General features: G+C 35.7%; 1 protein-coding gene across 1 annotated transcript in view; it reads right to left on the bottom strand.

Annotated features, from left to right (window-relative positions):
* Positions 1–25,137, bottom strand: part of LOC111639154 (structural maintenance of chromosomes protein 6-like) — a 138,302-nt gene that overhangs the window by 44,223 nt on the left and 68,942 nt on the right. The window contains exons 8-11 of the mRNA XM_023384956.1: positions 16,140–16,175; positions 12,410–12,547; positions 12,266–12,346; positions 428–574 (exon numbers count right to left, since the gene is read on the bottom strand). Coding sequence (XP_023240724.1) covers positions 428–574; positions 12,266–12,346; positions 12,410–12,547; positions 16,140–16,175 — 402 coding nt within the window. The remainder of the gene's footprint in view (positions 1–427; positions 575–12,265; positions 12,347–12,409; positions 12,548–16,139; positions 16,176–25,137) is intronic.

The following is a 25,137-nucleotide window of genomic DNA, read 5'->3' as shown; positions in this document are numbered from 1 at the left end:
TTTGGCGTTAGTCTTGGCCCTTGGCATTGGAATTTTGTAGTGAAGGGGATGATACTACGTAACGGTTTTATTGAAGGGGGCAATGATTCGTTAGAGGTTGAGAAACACTGCTTTAGATGTTTCTGAATATTCTTATATTCTTCTATCAGTTATTTTATTGGAATATTGGTTCAACCTGCAGCAGCTTCTACAATGTACTGTTTTTCTATTTTCTTACTACTACTACTACTACCAAAAATTACTTTGCTTGTATAAAATTATCTATTTTGTTAATAGACTACAATACATTACTATACAATTTTTATAACAAATTAAGGAATGATATACTACACTTTTATTAAAACATGCTAAATTATATTATAAATTATTAGACAGAAATATTATATTTATCTCACATCATTCAAAAATTTAATTTCTATTTACTTGCCTTTTTATTATTTAACAATCTGTTTTCCTGAGCTAACTGACTTCTTGCTTCATTATATTGTGGTTGTAACATATCTTCATCCTCTTTCATCTTTTTTATTTTATTTTCAATTTCCTGTTGTTCAGAAAGTTTTTCTGCTAATTTTTCCTGTAAAATTAAAATGAATTTTACAATAACTATTATAATAATATATTAATAAAAGTGAAAAAGATTTTAAATTAAAATTTCAGGCCTCAAAACAGAAAGTGACTTCAAAAGTGAGTATATAAGTGAGAATAGCAACTCCAAGCAAGAAGAAAGTGACTCAGCAGTTACTGAAATAAAATGAGTTGGCCATGATGATATACATTATTTGTGAGGAGTTAAGTCCAAATGTTATTTTATGTTTATCAGTTTCATTTGACATTATAATTTAGTTTGAGAATTTGTCATTAGTTTTCTTCAATATATTCCAGTATGTAATTTACCAATTTTCCTCAATACAATGTCTTTAAATTTTTTATTACCCCCATGTCCATTGGTTGCACTAAGATTTTGTATTAGGAGGAAGAAATTCCAGCCATATATTTTTGAGATTATCTAAATGAAAATATGCAGCACAATTATCGAGAAGCAACAAAATTTTCCTTTGCTTACATTGTAACTCTATGTTCCAACTCATAAGCCACTTCTGAAAAATTTCATCCACACATTACTGTTGACATGGTACTCTACTGGTAAACTCTCTATTCTTATCCCCTTAAAGCATCAAGGCTTAGCACTTTTCGTTTGTCGGCACCTGTCATATTTGCACAGAATAACACAGTAATGCAGGGTCCATTGCTCTCTTATACCCTGACAATGCAATGTGCTTATAACACAGGGATCTGGCATAGCACAATAATAGAGGCCAGTTTTGTCAGCATTGTAAATATCATCTGAACAAAAATTCTCTAAAAATTAGGGATTTTAGTTTTTTTCCACTGTTCAGCACTTACATTATCTGCACTGCCCTTTTCACCATGTACTTTTTTGTACTTAATATTGTGTCTCACTTTAGATCAAGACAACCAACCTATTAGTTGCTTGAAAATCATTGTGGCTTAGCTTTTTAGCAATCTTCTCTGACTTTGTCTTCAACATTGGACCACTGATATTTATACCTTGTCCACTAACCATAGAAAACCATCAATATAATGCTTCTTCAACTTCTGGATCTTTTCCATCATGCTTTCTTTTAGATGTTCCTGGAATTTCTTTTTGTAATGCTCACTCTTCATGCAGTTGATTTTCTTGTTGTAGGAGACACGCAATGGTAGATTTTGGTACACCAGTTATATCAGCAAGTCTACTGTGAGAATCCAATATATCATCAATATCATCATACTTATTCAATAATTATTCAATAATAGAGGCCAGTTTTGTCAGCATTGTAAATATCATCTGAACAAAAATTCTCTAAAAATTAGGGATTGTAAATATCGTATTTTAAATATTGTCGAATCTACTACCTGAGAAAATCTCCACTTAAACTTTCTTGACAGCGAAAATGACGCATTCCTGTAATCTGCTGACCTCTTAGACAGGCGATATTGTGCTGATATGGTCAGTTGTTGCCAGTTCCTTGATCGAATCACTTATGTTCTAATTTGTGGATACCCTGTGCTCCTTGGGATACATCATTTTCAGATACCTCCTCGCATACGGCCATAATATCTATTTGTACACATCTATTGTCGGAATAAGAACTGTCCACCAGAATGTTCTTCCTGTCCACCCAACCGGCTCGCATCAGATCAATATCTCCTACAGGATCCTCTACCCTCAGAACATTGTAACCAAGATTTTCTACAAGGTATTTATTCCCGTGCGTATCTTGTGAATTCTCTCTCTATCGCAATCACTCTGTTAAATAGGTCAGTTAATCTGATATTATGATATGTATCTTGTAACCTTTCTTTTGTAATTATTAAATGGTTATTTAGTTGTTAACTCTCATATCTGAGTACTTTACTTCCGGTGTGCTGTCTCTCAACCCATCTCCATCCGAGGTTCAATTGCCTGCACACGCAGTCGCTTGCGTGACTAACGTTCTAATACCAAATCAACATGCCATCTCAGCTTCTGTGTCAATTGGGACACAGTGGTGTCAGTTCTGACAAGGCACTAGAGGTGCCGACGTTTGGTCACACTACGATGGCTTGTATTCAATGGCTGGCTTTTAATTTTATCCAGCAAGGCAATTTTACTTGAAAGTGTAAAATCATTTCTTGACATCTTGGCAAAGATTTAAAAATTTTAAATAAAATCAACACTAAAACACCTTCCAAGGGAACTCTAGCTTTCTTCCAACTTGATTGAGAAACACTCGAAAAATTGTCTGGGGTTCTCGTCCCTTCAGTTTTAAAGGGATTGTCTGACCCAGCAATGACCCAATCTGAAGTAGGGTCAGTAGCTCAAATTCAAGTCCACCTCAGACAAGATCGTAGTGTGATACGTCCTGCTATGCTGACTCCCCTCCAAAAAAACCAAATTGCTCAAGAGAAAAACAAAATCGCTTTGTCTCTGCTAACCGTTAGGCCTAAACGACATTAGTGTAAGTACAATCTCTCTACACACCGGTGTTTAAATAAAATAAAATAAAAAACTCTTCAAACCTTTAACCGGAGTGCTTCTATTTTTAGAATTGCTAACGTTTTCGTCGCCCCTCCTGGGCTCTTCTTCAGGCTATAACAAATGGGCCTTTAATATTCAAATAAACATTCGATATGAATCTCTTCCGAATTCGATCATTTGAAATTGTTCCGAAGTTGTGTTGCGCATGCTCCATATTCATCCCTTTAAACACTATTATCTATCAAAATCTCTTCCAAATTCTATCTTTGTATTGCGCATGCTCCATACTCACCTCTTTAAACGCTGTTATCCAGCAAAATCTTCCATGCTATCGATAGGGCCATTTCCTCTTTATAATTAATACATGTGCCGTTTCTTCCCGCCTTAAATATCTCCATGGCCTCTAGCCATTTTAATTGTTGATGGTTGGAGTTGGTTTTAATGATTTTTGCCGTGCGCAGGCCTGCCATTATTTCCTGTTCCGAAGCATATGTTGCCAGGGCCGTTGTGTATCTACCGTGCTGTATATCTGACTCATGTTCTTTTAACCTCACTTTTAATGAACGCTTCGTGGAACCAATATATGTCAGTTGTCTAGGAAGGGTACCAATTCAATACATCTAACCCAGCAGAACTTGTAGAACAATTGAAGAAGATGGCACGGCCAGCTTATGCTACAGTTTTGGACTTCCGTTCGTTATTTCCTTCAATAGAACTACCACCGTGTTTTTGTGAGCTCAGAAACTATCTGTTTTCGACAGTTGAGGACACCACAATGCACCAACAGATTCTTGAGCTAGTACATTTGGTATACTATAGCTCTCTTTTCCAATTTAATGGGAAAACGTACTTGCAAGAGAAAGGAGTCCCGATGGGTAGCCCGTTATCGGGTGATTTGTGCGAAATGGTAATCAGAAGATTGGAAAACAACGTCCTACCACGTTTTTTGCACAATATCTTGTTATATAAACGATATATTGACGACATTGTTATATTTTGGAAGGTGGAACCAGACATAAAACTCTTCCTAGAAGACATGAATAACAATCCATATAGGCTATCATTAGAAGTAGAACAGCATGACTCTTCGAGGGTGCATTTCTTGGACATTGATATCAACTTCGGGGGAGCTAACATACTTACATCTGTACACCGAAAACCTAGCACCTTCCCAACATATATTCCAAGAAGTTCGTGCGACCCTATCTCATACAAAATCGCCGCTTTCAGAGCATTAGTGAGAAGTGCACACACGCACTCCTCGACGCAACAAGCTCTAACAAAGGAACTCCAACATATAGGGGATATTGCTGTAGCTCATGGATACAACACTCTAGTCAAAAATTTATCTAAAAGGTATGATGTTTCCCAAAAAGCCATTGATCAGGCAGGGCCACCATTAAATATACCTGATCAAGAAAATGAGAGGATACCTATAACATATAATCCAATACTGAAATCAGTCTACAACAAGATAGCCAAAAGAAGAGACATAAATATAGCATACAGAAGGTGTCAAACTGTCTTCAGGATACTAGCTAATGGCAAAGACCGACCTAACCCTGAAAGACTCCCAGGAGTATACGCAGTACCACTAGAAGACAAAAGATATGATAGACAACTGACATATATTGGTTCCATGAAGCATTCGTTAAAAGTGAGGTTAAAAGAACATGAGTCAGATATACAGCACGGTAGATACACAACGGCCCTGGCAACATATGCTTCGGAACAGGAAATAACGGCGGACCTGCGCGCGGCAAAAATTATTAAAACCAACTCCAACCCTCAACAACTAAAATGGCTAGAGACCATAGAGATATTTAAAGCGGAAAGAAATGGCACGTGTATTAATTATAAAGAGGAAATGGCCCTATCGATAGCATGGAAGATTTTGCTGGATAACAGCATTTAAAGAGGTGAGTATGGAGCATGCGCAATACAAAGATAGAATTCAGAAGAGATTTTGATAGATAACAGCATTTAAAGGGATGAATATGGAGCATGCGCAACACAACTTCGAAACAATTTCAAATGATCGAATTCGGAAGAGATTCATATCGAATGTTTATTTGAATATTAAAGGCCCATTTGTTATAGCCTGAAGAAGAGCCCAGGAGGGGCGACGAAAACGTTAGCAATTCTAAAAATAGAAGCACTCCGGTTAAAGGTTTGAAGAGTTTTTTATTTTATTTTATAGTGTAAGTACTGCTGATATACAGGTTCATGATGGGATACTCGCTAAGGTTGGGGAATAAATTGTAAAGTAAGCACACTACGTAAAGAAGATGCACTATCACGATAGGGGGTTAATGGGGAGTGACATCATAGTTGACGCCGTAAATAGTTAACGATACAGTAAGAAGAGGTGTGCGAACGACCATAGACGGCAAAGGGGCTGCAATTGGAAAGCAGAATTGGAAAATAAACGTGACAAGTAAAAAAGCACTAATAGTTACACACGGCAAGGGTGAATTGGTCTATTTAGTTTAAGGGGTTGTCAAAGAGTGATTTCCATGCAGAGGAGAGTGAGTCTGCATCTCTGCTGTTAATACAACCGTCCTTGAGGGATTGCTTAAATATTTCAATTGTTTCAACTGTTCTAAGCTTGGTGTGGTCGTGCATAGGAATAATAATCCTCGCCTCTTCCCATTTGGTCATTATACGAGGTTTGCTTGCAAACTGGGCTAGGGTGTAAGTGAACTTTTTGTTGCATGCGTCGTACTTGTGCTCAGCTATCCTCCATTTAAGTGATCTATTGGTTGAGCCAATGTATGTTAGCCTCTTGCACAGGTTAGATCTGCTGCCCTCTAGTGAAACCGTGTAGACTCCTGGTCTCGCTGCATTTGTCCTTGGTATTAGCCAGAAGTTTATAAATATTGCTCTGACGGATCAAGAATTTATTACAGTTTTAGACTTTGAAGCTATGTATCCTTCCATTAACGCTTTAAGTTCTTTGCCCAAGTTAACTTGGGCAGGCTACATAGCCTTGCATAAAACTCGGTCCTTTCGGCCCCCCAAAAAAATATAACATGCAAAAAAGGGGAAGTCAGAACCAACATTTATCATAAACTGACATCTATCCCCGTCATTATCCCTAAGAATTCGGCAGATCCGGAGCATATTAAAATGGTGGTATTTTGATCTTGGATAAGAAGAGCGCACACGCATTGCACAAACGTTTGCGATACAGTTAAGGAATTACAATATATACTATTATATATTACTATTAATATACTATATATACTATACAATATATGCCATACAGCATGGCTACGGGAGGAAAAGAATAGAGGCTCTCATTAAGGATAATAATCTGGCAAGTAGGCAAAAGCAAAACAACCAAAAAGAAAAAGTTGTCCTCGATTATATACCCCTCCTTAAACCGATTGTCAAGAGAGGGTTTCCAAAAATAAGAACTTACAAATGATTTATCGACGTAATCCCACTATATACAGGATATTAAGGAATGATAAGAGGCATTATGAATGTAACTCCTTAACAGGAATATACTCAATACAGCTAAGAGACCATAGGTTCAACTCTAACTTAGTATATATAGGCGCAACTTTGAGGAATTTGAAAAAAAGAATCAATGAACATAAGCTTTCAGTGAGCAAAACTGTTGACAGTACAGTCCTTGCCACTTATGCTAAGCAACAAGGCATTACTGTTTTCTGGGACCATGCCTCTATAATAAAAGCTACCAGATCTAGACACGTGGTAAAATATCTCGAAAAGATGAAATCCACAGGGTGCAGAAGAGCATGCAGTGTATCAACTATAGGGATGCAGATGGGCTTTCGTCTACTTGGAAATCTGTTTGCGACGAATTGGCATAGATCTATAAAAAAGGCTTGATCGGACTTAGGATGATCTTGGATAGATTTTTTATTTTTATTTATTTATTTTTTTATTATTATTTATTAAATACACAAAAATTTGTATATCATTTTCATTTATAACATGTTACCTTTTAATTTTTTACATAACCATTTATTTGAAATTCGATTGCATAATTTTTCAAATTTCCCGTTTCAAATTAGAGAAATAACTGATGATGAACGCTCAATGCATTTGAAAACGTTTTTATGTTATTAAAGAATTATGCTGGATAGTTAAATGGATTTTAAGTTGAATTCTCCAGTAAGCAAGTATACAATTGTTTATTTGTTGACTAACTTCAGGGATCACTGTAATGGCTTCCTTTAATTTTTCACTGTCTTGTGGGCCACCCACTCTAACACAAATGCCATTTCCTGCTACTCTTTTAACATCTTTAATGTTGACTTTTATCTTGTGCAGTTCCATAGTGTTTAGGTCTTTAGATTCTATTTTCTCCATGTTAGGGTTATTTCCATGGTCATTTTCCTTTGGATAAATAAGGATGACGTGATTTCCACTGGTTCCTTCATTGTTAATTTTTCTATTAACTGCTTCACTACTCTTGTTCTGATTCAAATGCAACTAAGAAATCCACAAAAAATTTATTTTTTATATGAAATAATTATTTCTGCTTAAACGCAAATCTGACATCCAAAAAAATTGCCAGGAAATAATTCCTGCGAAATAAAAATCCCCAAAAAGTGTTTTTACAAATAAAGTATATAAAAAAATAAAAATAATTTAAAATAAATGCTTTTATTTGAAAAATAAAGCTGTAAGGATTGTTACTCTTTCATTTAGCAAGGCATGAAATTTCACACATGCAGTCTATATTGTTTACAAACTGGTTGACCTTGAGAACAGCTGGAGTCCACTTTTCCAGGTAGTTCTCATGTACGCTTCTGGGGAATATTGCTTTAAAGCAGGAGGGGACTAACTTACCCCATGTGTTTAAATATAACACAATATTGTTGATTTTAATGCTATTAAATTATGAGGGGACTGAAAAAAAGGTATGTGGAAAAAATTCTACAGAACAAAAAACAAAAAAAAAAAAACCTGCTGATGTCATAAAAAACATCCAATAGCATTTTAAAAAATTTTACTGAAGTCAAATCAGTGAAATAGAAGTTTAGAACAATTTAATTAATTTGATTAAAAAACTCCCATAAAAAACAATAGCGCAATTAATTACCTAGTTAATAAATTGTCATAAAATATTTTGTGGCAAAAATAATTCATGAAATTTGCACAGATCATAGATAACGATGTATATATGCTGATCCATACATTTTCAGAAAAGTTATAAGTCAAGGCTTTTTTTAATGGCCCTTTAAAGTCCATGCCCGAGATATCTTGGGATATGGACTGTGCAGCGTCACGCACAGCCCAAGTTATTTCGGGCTATGGGTGGAAAGGGTTAATAGTTTGGCTAATGACCCTAATTGTTGAGCTTGGCCTGGCTGGCTGCCTGATATTGTCTGAGTATTTCATAAGTTGAGTTGTTGTTTTCATGTCACTGCTTCCTTTTTCCTGTATGCCGTTCCCGAATTAAGCTAAGATGCCAACCGTTTGATTAAGATAACCAAACAATCACAAGACATGCTCTCTTATTTCAAGATGCTCTTCTTTCTTGATTGTTGTGCTTGTACTCTCAGGGTATAAGTCCATAATGCAACCAAGTCTACAACCAGCATCATTTAAGATAGAGGTTTCAAGTAATTCAATACGAACAGTGGGTTGAGTTGTTTCTGCACTGTCCTCCTCCATCTGAAGCCTGTGGTGCTTAGATGAGTCCATTAAACAAAGGAGTATATATTGTTCACCGAGTTGGCAATAGTCCACGTAGCCACCAAAAAAAAAAACACCAATCGGCATGACAATTCATACCACTGGAAAACTGTACAGACAAAACCACAAACAAATTAAAGTAACTGAATGCAGTAAAATGTATTGAAAAGAATGACACATGCACAAAAAAATACAGCTGTCTGAAAAAATCCCACCAAATAAACTCAACATTTGCCAATCGGCTGAAACACTTTGAGGTAAATTAAGAAATCAGTCAGCATAAAATAAATAAAACCCAGCAATAAAATGTAGCTTAAAGTAGCTACAAACCGATTGTTTACTGTGGAAGATTTTGTTAATGTCACAAGAGACAGAAAACCACAATGTCAAATGGCTACACTGCAATATTGCCAAGAACAATACCCTTTGTGTAAGCTGAACAGCAGACTGTTCAGCTCACACAAAGGGTATTGTGTGAGCTGACAACACCGATTACACAAAAAATAAAAAATGAAAGTTAGCAATATTAACAGGAAACATAACAGACATTACATAATAAATATAACCATTGACAGCAAATTAAAAAAATGTACCAAATGCTCAATGCGAGCATGGTGATAACTTTCACAGGAATAGCCCAAATCACAAAAAAGTAATACTTACTAAAAGTGTTTAATCCCCTGATTCCAACGATACATAGTAATCATCAACAATGCACACACTTAACAAAAATCATGACCAAAACACAAAGCCGAGATAAAACACAACTACCCAGTTCAAACGTCCAGGGTCCAATCCTTATCCACTAAACTGTCTTTCTTCCATCACATGGCAGAAGAGTGGAAACATTATTTAGACAAATTTTATTGGTTAAATTTTTCAGATAAAAAGGAGACGTCACCTAACTTGGGGCAGTTCTTAGTGATTCCGAACAATCTTTGAGATTCCTGATCATTCATAATCGTTCTCTGAAGAAAATCTACAGCTTAGAATTTTCCCGCCTAAAGAAGAAAAGTTATCCATGACCTCCAATGCCTCGATAGACAGAAGGCAAAATACTGTCAAAAAGAAATAATAGAGAAAATATTATAGAGGTATATACTAATTAAAGTATGTTGTAAACTCTCTCTCTCCTTTTGAAAAAGTAAAAATCAAATATAGGATAATTTCTGTAGTCTCGAGAAAAGTAACAAAAATAAATTGTATTTAAACATGTTAAGATGTGGATCAGTAGAAATTATCTAGGTGTATTCACAATCTCAATTTTTTGTTAATCTTGATTTATATGTTTTGTTAATAAATTGAAATTTGATTTGATAGTGAGTATGTATGGTTACCTAAAAATTTATTATTAAGGTCTAACTCCATTGTCTTATCCACATCATGAATGTTCTCTCCTTTTTACTTCCTATTGATAAAAATGTCAGTGTCAATTATCCTAACTGGTATCAGGAAGCCTGATTTTTCAGTTCAGAACTAAATTAAACTGCCATCTGGTATGTATGACTAGGTTGACAGGAGCCCTGAAAATTCACACTTACTTATGCAAATTTGCTAATTTAAAAAAATAAGAATTCTTTTTAACAAGCAGCAATTCTAAAAAACAAATTTTGAAGACAGAGATTAAAAAAGGAAAACTGCATACTTTTACTAGAAAGTAAGTAGACAAAGTTGGTTAGATTGAACCTAATTATTCTGAACTGCTATTTGAGAGATCTCGATTACAGTGAACTGCCTCCAAGCACAACAGGTAGTAAACCATGTGCTTCTCCTTTTCTTAGAAAACATTTGCTGTTTACTAGAAAGTACAGTATTATATTAGTTACTGACATTAACATAGCCAATGACTCATATTCTGATTAATATAGAATTTTTCACCCTTTCACATTCAATCACATTTATAAAACCATAAGTTATCCACTACTAATTCACCAACAGTAAAAAAATTGCAATGAGTAAAAAGTGAACACAATTGTCTATTACAAATAAACTCAACATAATGTGCGCACAATTGTCTATTACCAATAACCTCAACATAATCAATGAAGCTGAGATAGGAGCTAGCAGGAAAGATTTATGTGAGAAGTACAACATTGCCAGAAAACAATAAGTCAGATTTTGAAGGACAAATCAAAAGTGGAAACCAATGCTCATAACTTTGGACAGGTGAGTTAAAGTGATCAACATCAATGAAATTACAAAGTCATTACATAATGTAAATAATCTAGGACAGAAAGAGGGCCAGAAAAAACAGTTCTCCAGACCTAGATGCACTCCTAAGATGGTTTCAAGTGCAAAGATCCAGAAATGTCTCCATGAGTGGACTGCTGTTACTGTTGAAATTGCAGGAATTTGTTAGAGCTCACTCAACATTGTGGATGCTAAGGACAACTATGTGACCATTTCTTCAGGTTGGATAGACCATTTTAAAGCTTGACATGGCATCAGCATGCACAAGTCTGTGGGGAAGTGGTGGCAGTAGACAAGGAATAAGTGGATAACTGGATCAAGAATGTTTACCAATGTTAGCTGCCAGATATTGTCCCAGTAACATTTAAAATGCAGATGAGAGTGGACTATTTTTCAAGGCCCTGCCATCAAAAACTTTAGCCTTCAAAAGTTTGGGTTCTTGACATGAGAAAGTATAATTAAGTTTATCATTAAATGTATACTCAGACACAACTTATTATTAGGACCTTATACTGGTGTTTTTGGATATTGACACAAAGATGAGATCTGAGTCAGAAAAAACAAAATTTCTTTATTATATCACCTGTAGTAATTTTTTCTGTACACATGTTACATGTGTTTCAGGTTAACATGTCCCTCATCAGCAGTATTACTACAACATTCTAAAATATAACAAACAAATAAATAAAATACTAAAATTAAGAATACAAAAATTACCCGACAATAAAACTTTTTAAAAAACTTACAGTAAATTTGCATCCAAATACAATATACAACAAAATTATATTTCAAAGGAATTTAAATACAAAATTGCATAATATCATTTTTCTGTATTAAATAAAAATAGAAACAAGAGTTTGTTCACTTTAATTTTTACTGTACTTTCAGGAGACAGATGTACTCATGGCAAGATGTCAAAGGAAAGAGAGACAATCCTCATCTGTTCAAATGCTACTGGAACTGATGATAAGAAATTGATGGTATTGTAAAGTCCACTGTAATTATGCCAAAATTTCCATTCCAAAGTTATGGTAAGTTTAGTAAAGTGTCATGTTTTCAAAGTTACTTTAGATGTAAGGGGCATGTCAGTGTGGGTTATGCGAAGATTTTATTTCGATTTCTAGCAAATTCTTGCAGGGTATATGTTAATGCAGATTATACACTGTTGAGAATTATTTGTAAGAAATTACAGTTAATTGAAACTTTCATTTATTATTTTCACAATCAAGAATTTCAACAGAATTTGATAAAATTTCATTTTTTCTAGTTATATGCTTGTAAATTTATAAGGAAAAATTATAAGCTAAATAGTTTGTAATCAGTTTTTGAATATAATAGAATAATTAAATTACAGAAAATTTTATTTCAAGTAAATACCTGACTTTCTTGTACTTTAGATTTGAACCGTGGTGTATTATTTTTCTGCTCTTCTAATTTTCTCAATTTTTCATTTAATTCCTATAAAGATATAAATTAGATAATGCGAACCATAAGGAATTTCAGACTTTTGAATATACTTACTCTTTCTTTGACAGCTACATACGCCCAGGCAAACTCATTTCTTAAATGATTAAGTTTTTCGTGTTGTTTTTTTAATGACTGATAAAACTCCCATTTCTGTTTCCATTCATTAACTTCTTTTTCCAATTCAGGAAGAGTCTAATTGAGTCAAACAGTATACTATTATAATGTGTATTACATTAAAATATTTACAATCATTATGCTATTTGCTTGTCAGCTATTTTTAAATATATAATTAATAAATTCTATTTTTCACAATCATTACTTCATATTTTACACAATTCAGCCAGACAGATTATTAATTGCTCATGGAGTCACAACTATCTGGAAGAAAATACTTTATTTATTTACTAATTCTATATACAAAGTGGTCCATTTATAATGTCAATTGTAAATATCTCCCAAAATATATATTAAATTAAAAAAGAGTCATTATGAAAGTTTATTATTTTGAAGGGGTCTTATATACCATATAAAAGTTAAGCCCTCATTCCCCTTGTGAGTGGGGTGAGGGCTAACTTTTGATTTTCAAATGGTAATATCCAACTTTTGTTTTTTATTTTTGAATTCTTTACTAAAAAATATTTTATTGTAAACAATTTTTTCAATTAACATTAATTTAAAAAATCAATAGTACTCTTAGTATTTTTGAAAGATAAAGCTTTAAAATTTATTTTTTTATATTCTAATTTACTACAACTAAAAAAATAACTAAAACCAAAAATAAACAATTTCCATTATAAATTTATGTAAAACATAAAAGTTTTTAGAAAAACATGTAGAGTGTTCATTTCAGCAAACATTCAAAGAGGTGACCATTGACTTCAATGAATTTCTCAACATGTTTTCAGAAACTCTTCACAGTACTCTGCAAAATCTGTGGGTCAATTTGATGTGCAATTATCAACAATAATTAGTTGCATATTTTCATGTGTCACTGGTACTCCAGAATAAAACTTTTCTTTTAGCATTCCACCAGAGACAAAAATCTGGAGATGTCAGATCTGGTGTACAAGCCAACCAAGAAATTGTTCTTCCCATACTATCCACAAGTTAGGAAAATCACTATTCAAAATTTGATGAGCTTGAACTGAATAATGAGCTAAGCAATTATAATGTTGAAATCATATTCAATTGTTGGTGTATGCATTTATAATTTTTTTAATCTGTCAAATGCAATATAATTTGACAGATTAAAAAAAATGATAAATGTTAATCCCTTTTAATCATTTTCAATAATCTTTTTTATTTCTATTTTACCTTCTTTACAGGAAAGCTTTATTTTTCAAAAATACTAAAATTAATGTTAATTGAAAAAACTGTTTAGAATAAAATGTTATTACTTTTCAATAAAGGAAGCAAAAATGCAAAAAAATTGCGGGTTTCCATCAAAAATATAAAGTCAGACCCCACCCCACTCACAACAGGGAGGGCTTACTTTCTATGTGGTACAAAAGGCCCTCCAAAATAATAAAGTTTTGTATAAGACATTTTTTCAATTTAATGTATATTTCAGAAAATATTTGCAATTGACATTATAAATGGACCACCTTGTATACATACACTGCTAGAAATGAAATCCCAACATCAAGGAGTTATATTAGGTGAATGAAAATTATACTGAATATTTATCTGATTTGTTACATTGATACCAGTTTCAAGGTCAGAACTCAGGATGCATTTACCATACATACCATAGCAAATACAAATTAGAATTTCCAACAGATGTGTGGAGCTGTTTATAAGCATTAGTGTGACTGTGTGGTATGCTTGACAGGGTAGATTTTCATTCCAGTGTCATCACAAAAACTACTTGAAACCATCTACTGGAGAGTGTCTTCCACTCCAGACATACTGTGACATGTTTGCCACTCATTCCTTCTACTATCAGATGACTTTTCAGTGGTGCCATGCAACGGTCCATTGGAAAGCAGAATGGAATTGTGGTATTAACAGACAGTAGCCATTTTTGCCTTGATACCAGTGATAGACTTATATCAGGAGAAAGCTAGAGAACATCTGTTGACAAGCAGCATCCATCATTAACATGCTAGACCAACCCTTGACATTATGGTCTAAGAAAGGATTTCATATGACAATAGAATGGTTATCCTAAACACCATGGCAGTAAACATTTACATCAAAATAGTGAACAAACCCATTGTTCACTATTTTGATTATTATACATTATTCACAAACAGTATTGAAGGAACCTGTTTCAACAGGTTAATGCTTGTTCTCATACTGCAGTTACAATATGACACACTTTTTGAGATGTCAATGTGTCACCCTGACCAGCAAGATCACCAAATATTTTGTCAGTAGATGGGGCACGACTGGATGTTAGATCTAGGCTCATCCAAAACAGGCCAATCTGACCCAACAGGTGCAGCAAGTGTAGAATGCTATCCATCCTACACTTCTACAATCAAATGCATGCACATGTGGACACCTGTATTAAACTGGCAGTAACTTCTGGATATTGAGATGGATGACATTCAATCTTTATGTGGTGCTGCATGTGCAGTTTGTAAGTTATACTCTTGAAACACATATGGATGTAATTAAGGTTTCCAGGTGGAAATTCCTTTCTGCCCATTCTTGGGAAATTTTTTTGTTTTCCTGTTCCCAAATCCCAAGAAAAGTTGGTTAGAAAAGTGACAAAATCAGCTCCTAGAACCCAGTAATACCCACAATAGGAAATAAATGTACTACTCTCAATGTATCTTTTAGACATTTTTCCTATTTATCACTATGTAAACTTATATATAAGTTTACATATATATCTGGTGACAATATTACATGCCACCAGAATCAGATAACACATGACCAGCTAATTTTAGCTCTTGTATATTAAACACATTTGATCATGAAGAACAGAAAAAGTTTGTATCTACACAGAAAATCATTTATTTTTACAATCCAGGATTTGACTACAAAATCATCTTCAGGTATACTAAAGAAATCTAAGATATTTTACCTTAATACAACATTGTAGTCAAATCCTGGGTTGTGAAAATAAATATTTCTCTGTTGCTGTTCTTCACGATGAATCATTTCCACAAAGCGACAGCTAACAATACCAACCATATTCGATCAATTTGTTTGTGGCTGATGATTGTGATGTACAGTAAAACCTTATTATTTTGAAACTAAAAAAAACTTTGAATTAGCCAAACTTTTTTCAAATGAAACTTTCTGTAATTCTCAAATAGAATTATGACATTATCTAATATAATTTAACCCATTTTTTTTACAAATATGTTAATATTACAAGCTATTACTTAAAAATTTAAGCTATTTCAAAAGAAAATTGCCAGTTGAAAGTTGGAATTTACTTAATGAAAACATAACTAAATTACATTCAGAGCAAGACATGAAAATAATGTACAAAAGATGCTTAGCCATTATTACAAATCATCAATGAAAATTAAATATAAAAGAGTATTTCGGGAATTCTCAGAAAACATGATTTCTGAAGGTTCCAAAATGTCGAGAATTTAGAAACCCTAAATGTAATAAACATGCAGATAAATATTTTCTGTAATTTTTGTTCATCTTGTATAACTCTNAGTGTTTCCTCAGAAAATACTGTACTGTACTTGTATGTATTGTTTACTTGAGAATATAACAGAGAATAAACTGCCCAAATACCCTTAAACAAAGGAAAAGTACGTCCTTTATGAAGGCATAAAACCTTTACTACATGAAAATGAAAATTAATGAATACACTGTGCTGTTCCAATTGTGTAGCTTTAAGGAAAAACTGAAAAATAAATGTTTATAACTGAATATATAAAATATCTTTTAATCATAAAATAATTTATGCTAAATAATTTGTTAGATTAGAAAAAATTAATCCATTAACCAATGCATTTGCAATTCTTTCTAGAATTACAATAATTCTCTCTGTTAAGCTAATAGGATAATATGTCCTGTTCTTTTAAATTAAATATACTGCATCCAACAGATATTCATATAACCTTATCATATGTATATCTTGAAAGCATTTCATTAAAGATATCTGATTACTTAAACTATAAGGGTGTGACCATAGGGTCGGCACCTCTTTGGCGCCCTGTCAGGAGACCAGAATCTGACCCCACCGAGTCTCTGGGGGACTCGGAAATCGCGACGTTACGTCTAAAGATTCGCGAGCAGTAGCGTGTGAGCGCTTGGATTCGGAGTAGAGGTGAGGAGAGAGACGAGGAAGTGACTCACTCGGACTCCATATGTTCTAACAAAAATTCCATTTTAATAATAAACAAAGAAAATACAGAGATATCGGGCATATTAGCGGACTTAATTATACTATTCCGTTCGAGAGAGAGAGTTTACAACCGAGTCGCGGGTTGATAAATACCTTTCTTTTTCCTAGGTCGCAGATCTGTAGTATGAGGACACTATGGACTCCTCTGAAATGGTCTTTCCACTAGTTCTTGTCCGTTAACTGGAACTCGGAGGCGTGGAAGCACGGAAGTGGGATTGAGATTCTTAAAGAGACACGGTGTTACTTCTGTCACAGTGTTACTTCGGGATTTTGGTGCACGGGTTTTATCCTGGGTTACGGTTTTAATCCGGGGTCACGATTTTAATCCTGGAGGACGACTTTGTTGGGCGGACTTTGGATGACGACTGACCTCGGGGTCTTTTTTTCTTTTCTCTTTTTCATTCCTCTTGGGTTTTTTCCATGAGGTCAGGTGATGGCCTTTAACGGTCGCACGTCCAATATGTCTTCTCCATCAAAAGTTCCTGGTGACACATCCCTGACTAACTTGATCCGACTCAACAAGGAACAAACTCCGTGGGAAATAATTTTTATGGCTTTTAGCCTAACTCGATAAAACGTTCGAATTTAACCGATTAAATTTTCCAATAATTAAAATTTAAAATAACACTTTATTGTGGGTCTGTTCGTCCCTCACAAGGGTTTATCTAACCAATCTAATAAAATATTTGCTCTCTGCTCTTTTGTTGGTAATGATATAATGAGTATTTATGTTACCAGCACTAGATCCAAGTAAGTTTTGAAAGGACCAAAAATTGGATTTTCCACTCCTTATCTTGGTCAAAATACAGTAGCACCTCATAATATAATGGATTTGGATATATCATACTTTTTTTGGGCCCCCAAATTTTGAAAGCATTTGAGTCAATAAATTTTAAAATATTGCCATTGAATTTTTTTCTTGTAACAAAATACAGTACTTTTATTCCTACCATTGTCCTTGAAACTACAGTGCAGGTGAAACAATAAATTATTCAAGATCTAAATAAGCAAAACAGGCTGACAGATCAATTATCATTTATGTTTCCTTTTGATATTGAAAGCTGTTTATTTATTGGTTTTAAGTACTGTATCCTCATTTACAAGTTTCTGTAAATTTGAAATTTCACACTTTTTATATGAACTGACCCAATAATGTCAATTCTCATAAAGGTGTGAAATTTCAAATTCACTGTGTAATGTGTAAGGAAAGATTTCCTTATTTCTCAATGGAAAATTCTAAAATTTTTAAACAGTTGTAACTTTATTTTCTTTTTAGAGAATTTTTACTTTATAATTTTATAAGTTTTGATGTTCTATTATATGTTCATTATTTATTTTTTAAGTTTTCAATCACTGTATTTATGATTTTTATTGAAGAATATATTTAACAGAACGTGCTCAGCAAACAATTATACAATTATAACACACTTTTTTCATTGTCAAGATAGTTTTATTTATTTAAAAATAACATTTTCAACCTATTCTATAGGTCATCTTCAGGTTGAAATGGATTGAAACATCTGCATTCCATAAGATGGAATGCATACAACCCAAGAGGAGACCAACCTTCCTTGCCTTCCTCACTCTCAAGTCCAACCCTCTTACATGGACATACATTTTGTACAGCAGTACAGCCTGTACTGCACTTAGAGTTCTCTACCAAGAAGAGACCAGCTCTTAATAATGGTCAGTGCGTCCCCTATCCTAGAAAAAGGGACCCTGCCCAATGCATCCACTGAGCTTATAGGTCAAAGAAACCTACTACTTTCCTCATCAATTCCTTTAGTTCCGATAGGTTTCCTTTACTAGTTGCAAGTGTTCGAAGTACTTGTTCAGAAGGCTTAAACAGGCTGACTTCGTCAGCCCCTAGCAGAAATCCTCAGTGAGAACAGTCAAGTACAAAGTGCCTCACATCACCACAAGGACACTAACAGGAGCAGCTACAGGAGCAGAAATCTAACACCTGTCTATAATTTGTAGCACTGCATGTACCATACCATATCAACATACTTGATATATTATACAAGGTTGGTCTCCTCTTGGGTTGTATCACTAGAGCCAGAGTCCGAACACTTATCTCAGGTTCAACTTCTAAGTCCATACATCCAGTGGCTACTGGGTGCCAAACAAGTTTATGATTAAGACATAGTTGTCTGTACTCTGTAATACCTTTCCTTGTCTGAACTTGGACCTGAAATAGGGAAACTTTCCGTATCTGGTCAGTATTTACATTGTAAGCCAATCACAACCTTGCTGGAGTTCAGCCAACTTCAAGCATGAAGGTGTAGGTTGACCTGCCTATTTTATTTCTGAGTCCAGCGCTCTTGCCAGTATGTCATTGATCATTGCAGTAGAGTACCTTTTATGTAAGAAGCCGAGGGTTCAACAGTCCTCGTTACATGTGAGCCCCTGGCCACCTCCTTGGCCAGTTGGTTGGTGCGCTCATTGCCTGGGATCCCGATGTGGCCTTGGACCCACCTCAGGGCAACGTGTCATGCGTGCCTCACCCTCAGTACCCCACGTCTGATCTCCTGTACCAACTTGTCCTTGTGGTACAGTAGAACCTCGAAAACTCGGCCTAATGTGGACCGAAGGGTGGCCGAGTTTGTGAAAATGCCGGGTTATCGGGAATGGGGTTAAAAAAAATAAGTACGAGTGTTTCCTCAGAAAATACTGTACTGTACTTGTATGTATTGTTTACTTGAGAATATAACAGAGAATAAACTGCCCAAATACCCTTAAACAAAGGAAAAGTACGTCCTTTATGAAGGCATAGAGCCTTTACTACATGAAAATGAAAATTAATGAATACACTGTGTACAGTAATTTACCTGATAAGACAGACCTCAGAAAAATACTTTATGAGAGCTTTTATACTTTTATAAAGCTGTCTATAATGAAAATTAATTAACTAAGGATTTTTTGCCCTGCCAGGGGGTGCCCGAGTTATCCGGAGTGCCGGGTTATCGAGAGCCGAGTTTTCGAGGTTCTACTGTACTCGTTGCTCAGGGCCTGAAGTGATGACTGGCTGTCAGAGTATACTGTGACCGGCTCTGGACCTGGATGTTGTAGGATCCACTGGGACGCCCCTGGGCAACCAGTTCTACTTGGAACACTGGTGCCTCCTCGTTCAGTCTGACCAACTGACTGTACACTTGAACTCTGTCAGAAAAGTCACAGTACGCAACACCTACTAAGCTACCATCTTTAGAGCAATCAGTGTATATTTCAACACCACTGTTTGTCTGTTCACCGACATCCCAGTCTAATCCTATCCTATAAGTGGAATGGACTCTTAGTATGTTTCTCTGACATCTAAGTCTGATGACTGGGTACATCTGATTACAATGCTTAGCCTCTAGACCTTACACCATTGTTCTGTAGAAGGCTGACGACCAGAGGCAACAGAAGCAGTCCAGCCAAGACCATAACCGCCTCCGTAGACAATTCTGCATGCTTTCATTACCCGCAGGGCTGCAGGTCTCTGAATCATTAGCAGTGTCCTGCTTTGCTAGATAGTGGCAAAATCTTTCCACCAAATACCACAGACATACCAGATAACACATTCTACACTCATCTTGTAGATGGCTTGAATCATTTCTCCGCTAAGGCAGTAAGTCCTGTCTAGCTAGTCTCAATAGTGCCGCTATCGTGAGGTTTGTTCTTTCTCAAACATTCCTCAGATGGGGCATCCAGCATAGTGTCTGGTCAATGATAACACTGAGATACTTTAACTCATTCACCCTTTGAATACCCATTCAAAGGGTGAATGAGTTAAAGTACCTCAGTGTTATCATTGCCCGGATTCAGTATAATGGTCGGCATGCCAACACTCCAATCTGGGCCACTGTCAGGGCCTCTGATTTCTCAGGGCTGAAGGACAGCTTATGCAGCTCTTCCCAATGAACAAGCCATTCTATTGCTTCATTGCTGTAAATCTCCATTTCGTGTCTACTTATTCCTGCAACTACAAGCAACAGATCATCTGCGTAGGCCTGAAGCTGGATGTTGTCCAGAAGGATGAGCCTTAGCGTCTACAAGAATGTTCCAAACAAGGAGCCCTATGCATGACCCCTGGGGACAACTCCTCTGCAGTCTCCTAACAAATCTCGCATGGTACTCAACCGAGCAGTCAGTCACTCAGGAAACTCCTGACAAGTGTATAGAGTAGGTAGTTGTTGGTAGGTTAGCCTTCTGCAATTCACCCACTATGGATGGCCACCAGACATTGTTGAACGCCCCTGCAATGTCCATCGAAACAAGCAACATGTGGAGGCCATGCTGGTGGTTCTGGTAAACCAGGTTGACTGTCTGATGTAATGCCCGGCAGATCAACAAATCCAGCCATAACCCATATTGTTGTGGGTATAAAAGTCCTCGCCACTTCAAGTGATAAAATTCTCTGTCTAATAGGATTCTGTCTAAAACTTTCTCTAGGACTGGCTATAGGCTTATAGGTCTATAAGACTTTGATTCTGGTTCATTCTTCGAACACCTACTCTTATAAATTAACACAAGGTGCGCCTGCTTCCACTGCACTGGGAAGTGACCCAGGAGTAGACACTTCTGAAACAAGATACAGAGGTCTGGCTGTACAGTACCTGCTGTAAAACTTCTACCATTTCAGCCATAATCCCATCAACACCAGGTGCTGTCCCTTTCCTTACGTTGCCAATGGTATGTGCCACCTCAGAGTTGGTCACCGACATGGGCATCTCGCCTCAAGAATGGGCAGCTCTGCATTCCTTCGAAGCCACCTCTGTTGTTTGGTGTCATTGGACCATTTGTCATACAAAAAGTGTGATTGGAGCAGTACCTCAATTGACTCCTCCTGTGTGGAGGTTAGAGTGCCATCAGGTCTTTTGATGAACTCCAAGACTGCTATGCTTTAACTTCCCCATCACCAACTTGTAGGGGAGACAGAACAGGTTTTCATCACTCGCTTGTTGACAGAAACTGAGTCATGAGGCCTTTTTGGCACTGTTTAACTTGTATTTGTACTCGGCATTGGCACCCTGAAACTCATTTCCTGGATGCCCAAAGGTCCTCGTCCATGTGTTACTGAAAGCATCAACAGAGCACCCTTGTGCGCTTCTTCAGGACACTCAGCTCCTGGGTCCACCAAGAAACTGACCAGTGAGAAGTGGACTGCCGTTGCATGAGTGTACAGTCTCCTGCAGCTCTAATCACTTCAGTTAAGTTGGCCATGACCTTCTCCAAGTCTCCAACACTCTCAACCTTACAGATTGACGTAACTATGTCAGCCATCGTTTCAGCAAGGCATTTGCTAAATTGATTGTGGTTTCTAGCAGCCAACTTGTAGCAACTACTTGGCCAGTGTCCGGTGAGCAACTCATCACCTTGTAGGCAATGAAGTGATAGTCACTACAGCTTTCTGCATTGATCATTTTCCACTGTGAGATAAGTTTTAGCATAGCCCCACTCACAATTGTCAGGTCAATCCAGCTCTCACACGCAGCAGAAGAGAAGGTAGCAATCCCAAACAGGTTGTTCAGAACATGCACCCACCAACTTTCCACTGCTTCCCCAGCCAGATCATCAATCAGGGAGCCCCACAACAAGTGTTTGGCATTAAAATTACCTGCCAGAACCACCTGATTTATGGGACAAAATAACCCTTTCGAGTTAACTCAGAAGGCTGCCGATGTCAAATCACAGTGGGCAATAACTGGAGACTACAACCCATGTACAGGTGGGCAACCGTATTTCTACGGCCACCACAAGTCACAAGCTGTGGATGGCATGTGCATCGACATTACTCCATGTCAATACTACTGTGGCACAACAGTCATTACCTTCTTAGGCAAGAATGCTCCACTGAAGTGATAAGCCAAGTATTCACATTGCTCAAGAATAATATTCATATTTCTCAAACCAAAGAACACATTGCACTTTACAATTGCCATCTTAACTGATATGCTCAATTTGGTGCATAACTTTTGCTAGTTGCATGTCTAACTGTTTCCCACCTTCACTTATAACAAATAGTATATAAAAATACTTTAAAAATTGCTCTTCAATTACATGTCTCATGTCTCTGTTGTGTTTCCTTGCAATGTTATAACAGTTTTGAAACATAACCATATTTACAGACATACTGTATATACAGGATATAGATTGTGACTTAGATTGTAACTTAAAGGTGATGAAGACCCAGGACTACTCATAGGTATTGCCTGGGGTGAAAGGGATTAAGAGAAGAGGCAAAGGGGAAGTTTGATGGTGCCTGCATCAATTTTTTACTGATAAAGCAAATTTACAAAAAAAAAAAAAATACAAAAGACATATATTCAATACACCAATAGTTGAAGCACCCTTTTTGGGTGAATACAATAAAGAAAATATGTAACAACATAATGTAAATGAATAAAAATTACAAAAGTAATACCAAATACGGAATTAGACAAGTCACTGTTTTTTCCTGACAGTAAATAACATTTGTATACAACATTCTTGATGAGTCTGGAATAACAATTGAGTCTGTACAGAAACACAAAACTTGAACAGGGTTAGAAAACACTGAAGTGTAGAAAAGTGTGGTCCTGTTGTGACTCAGCAACTGGACTTGACGACTTGGAAAGCACTAGTTGTTAGAGTTCTGAACGTCCAGAGCTCCTGAGCTCCAAATGAAGTCATAAAGTTCTTTGTATATGTTCTTATTCGAAATAAGAACTTCTGTCTGACAGGGCCAGTTGTGACCTTCCTGTAGCACTGTTTGTAGTAATTTATTACATCCTTGATCATAATTTTTACAATGAAAAATTAGGTGAAAGTACGTGAAAAGTACTTGACGTGAACTGTTATCACAACTGCAGATGGATGTATCACTGTGCTGAAATCTTTCCAGATATGTGAGAAAGTTACCTTGGCCACTTAGGAGTTGACTTGTAATGAAATCCACTCTAAGATGTTTCCATTGCAGCCTTTGTGGGATGTTGGGAATTAATTGGAATGTAGTTCTACCACATTGCACATGGCTACAGTTCACTTCTATTAAGCAACAACTAAGTTCAATTTCATTGCAGTATATATAATTGGTAATGGCTCTTAATTGGTTTGGACACTACATATCCCAACTATTTGCATGGGGACAAATCTTGCTAAAACGTCCAAAGTGAAACAACTGGACAGACTGTCTGTGGTCTTATATACTCAAGGTCATGCAGAGAAGTTTCATCACACACTTTTTTTAATGCTGTCTAGTCACTTCCCCTCTGAATATTTTACTCTGACAAAAACACTTTGTATTGAGCTTGAGATGCTATACAGCTCTGTACTTTAAACTATGCCATTGTCTTTCACAGGATTCAGGATAAGATTATAGGATTTTTCTCCATGCAAAGGAGTTGGAAGTGTATGGCATCCAAACCAACAAATAATCCACTAAAAACTACCATTATTCCAATGTACTTGCATTTAGTTATTATAAATCATATGTGAGATACAGCCTGCTGTAATGTTTGTGTTCACACTCTTATATAAGTTGTTTGTGTTAGCATATGTAATGTTGACTAGTCTAATATTTACTTCCTTTGATTACTTTTTTATTGTAATTACTTTTTTTAATACTAAATTGTTACCAACTACATAAAATCAAACATAAAAAATATTTCTTGGGCCTGTAATAACTTTTTCATTAGATATTTGCTGTACTTAAAGACAATAATGATATAAACATAAGTAAACTATATTATAAAATAAATTCTCCAATACTCTGTTTAACAATACATTAAAAAGGGTTTATTGTTGATTTGTAGTGCAAATTAAACACCAGAACATCATTAATTATTATCTAAAATAATTCAAAATTCTTACATTTCAATTAATACTTAGTTATATTGTTGAAATCATATACAGGTAGCCCTTGGTTTACGCCGGTTCAATTTACGCCGATTCACAATAACGCCGCTGTGCAATTCGCTGTTTTGAGGTGTAATTCCCCGATTTTCCCTATGCTAGACTGATTTTCATTTCAATGTTGACATATTTACCGAGCCGTGACATTGTACATTCGTTAAAACAAAGATTTTCATTAAATATATTTATTTTTTCTGTTTAATATTATTGGGTATGTATACATTTGCATTAAATTGATATTAAAATACTAAACGTTTAGGTACCCACGAGTCAAGATATTAAACTTAATAGTCCAATAAATGACGTCCAAATCCATAGCGCCAATGAATGTATCCCGTATCAGTTCATTCAGGAAAACACCTTACGACGCAATAGCACTTCCAGCAATCACAAATTATCCGTTAGTGAGACAAATCTACTTCTCATTGACCAGACGATATTTATCTCTCCTTAGCCACCTTGAATTTTCCCGCTCAAACTGACCATATATATATATGCACTACGGTGACCGGTGGTCGACCAATCAATGTCTTCGTTCGTCTGTAGTTCTATGTTGGGTTAACGTATCCTTTCAACTAAG

This window comes from Centruroides sculpturatus, unplaced genomic scaffold (genome assembly GCF_000671375.1).
Source record: "Centruroides sculpturatus isolate CEXI.00-Female unplaced genomic scaffold, Cexi_2.0 scaffold1024, whole genome shotgun sequence".
Lineage (NCBI taxonomy): Eukaryota > Metazoa > Arthropoda > Arachnida > Scorpiones > Buthidae > Centruroides > Centruroides sculpturatus.
Note: the sequence above shows the minus strand (reverse complement) of the source record. Positions and strands in the feature narration are given on the sequence as shown.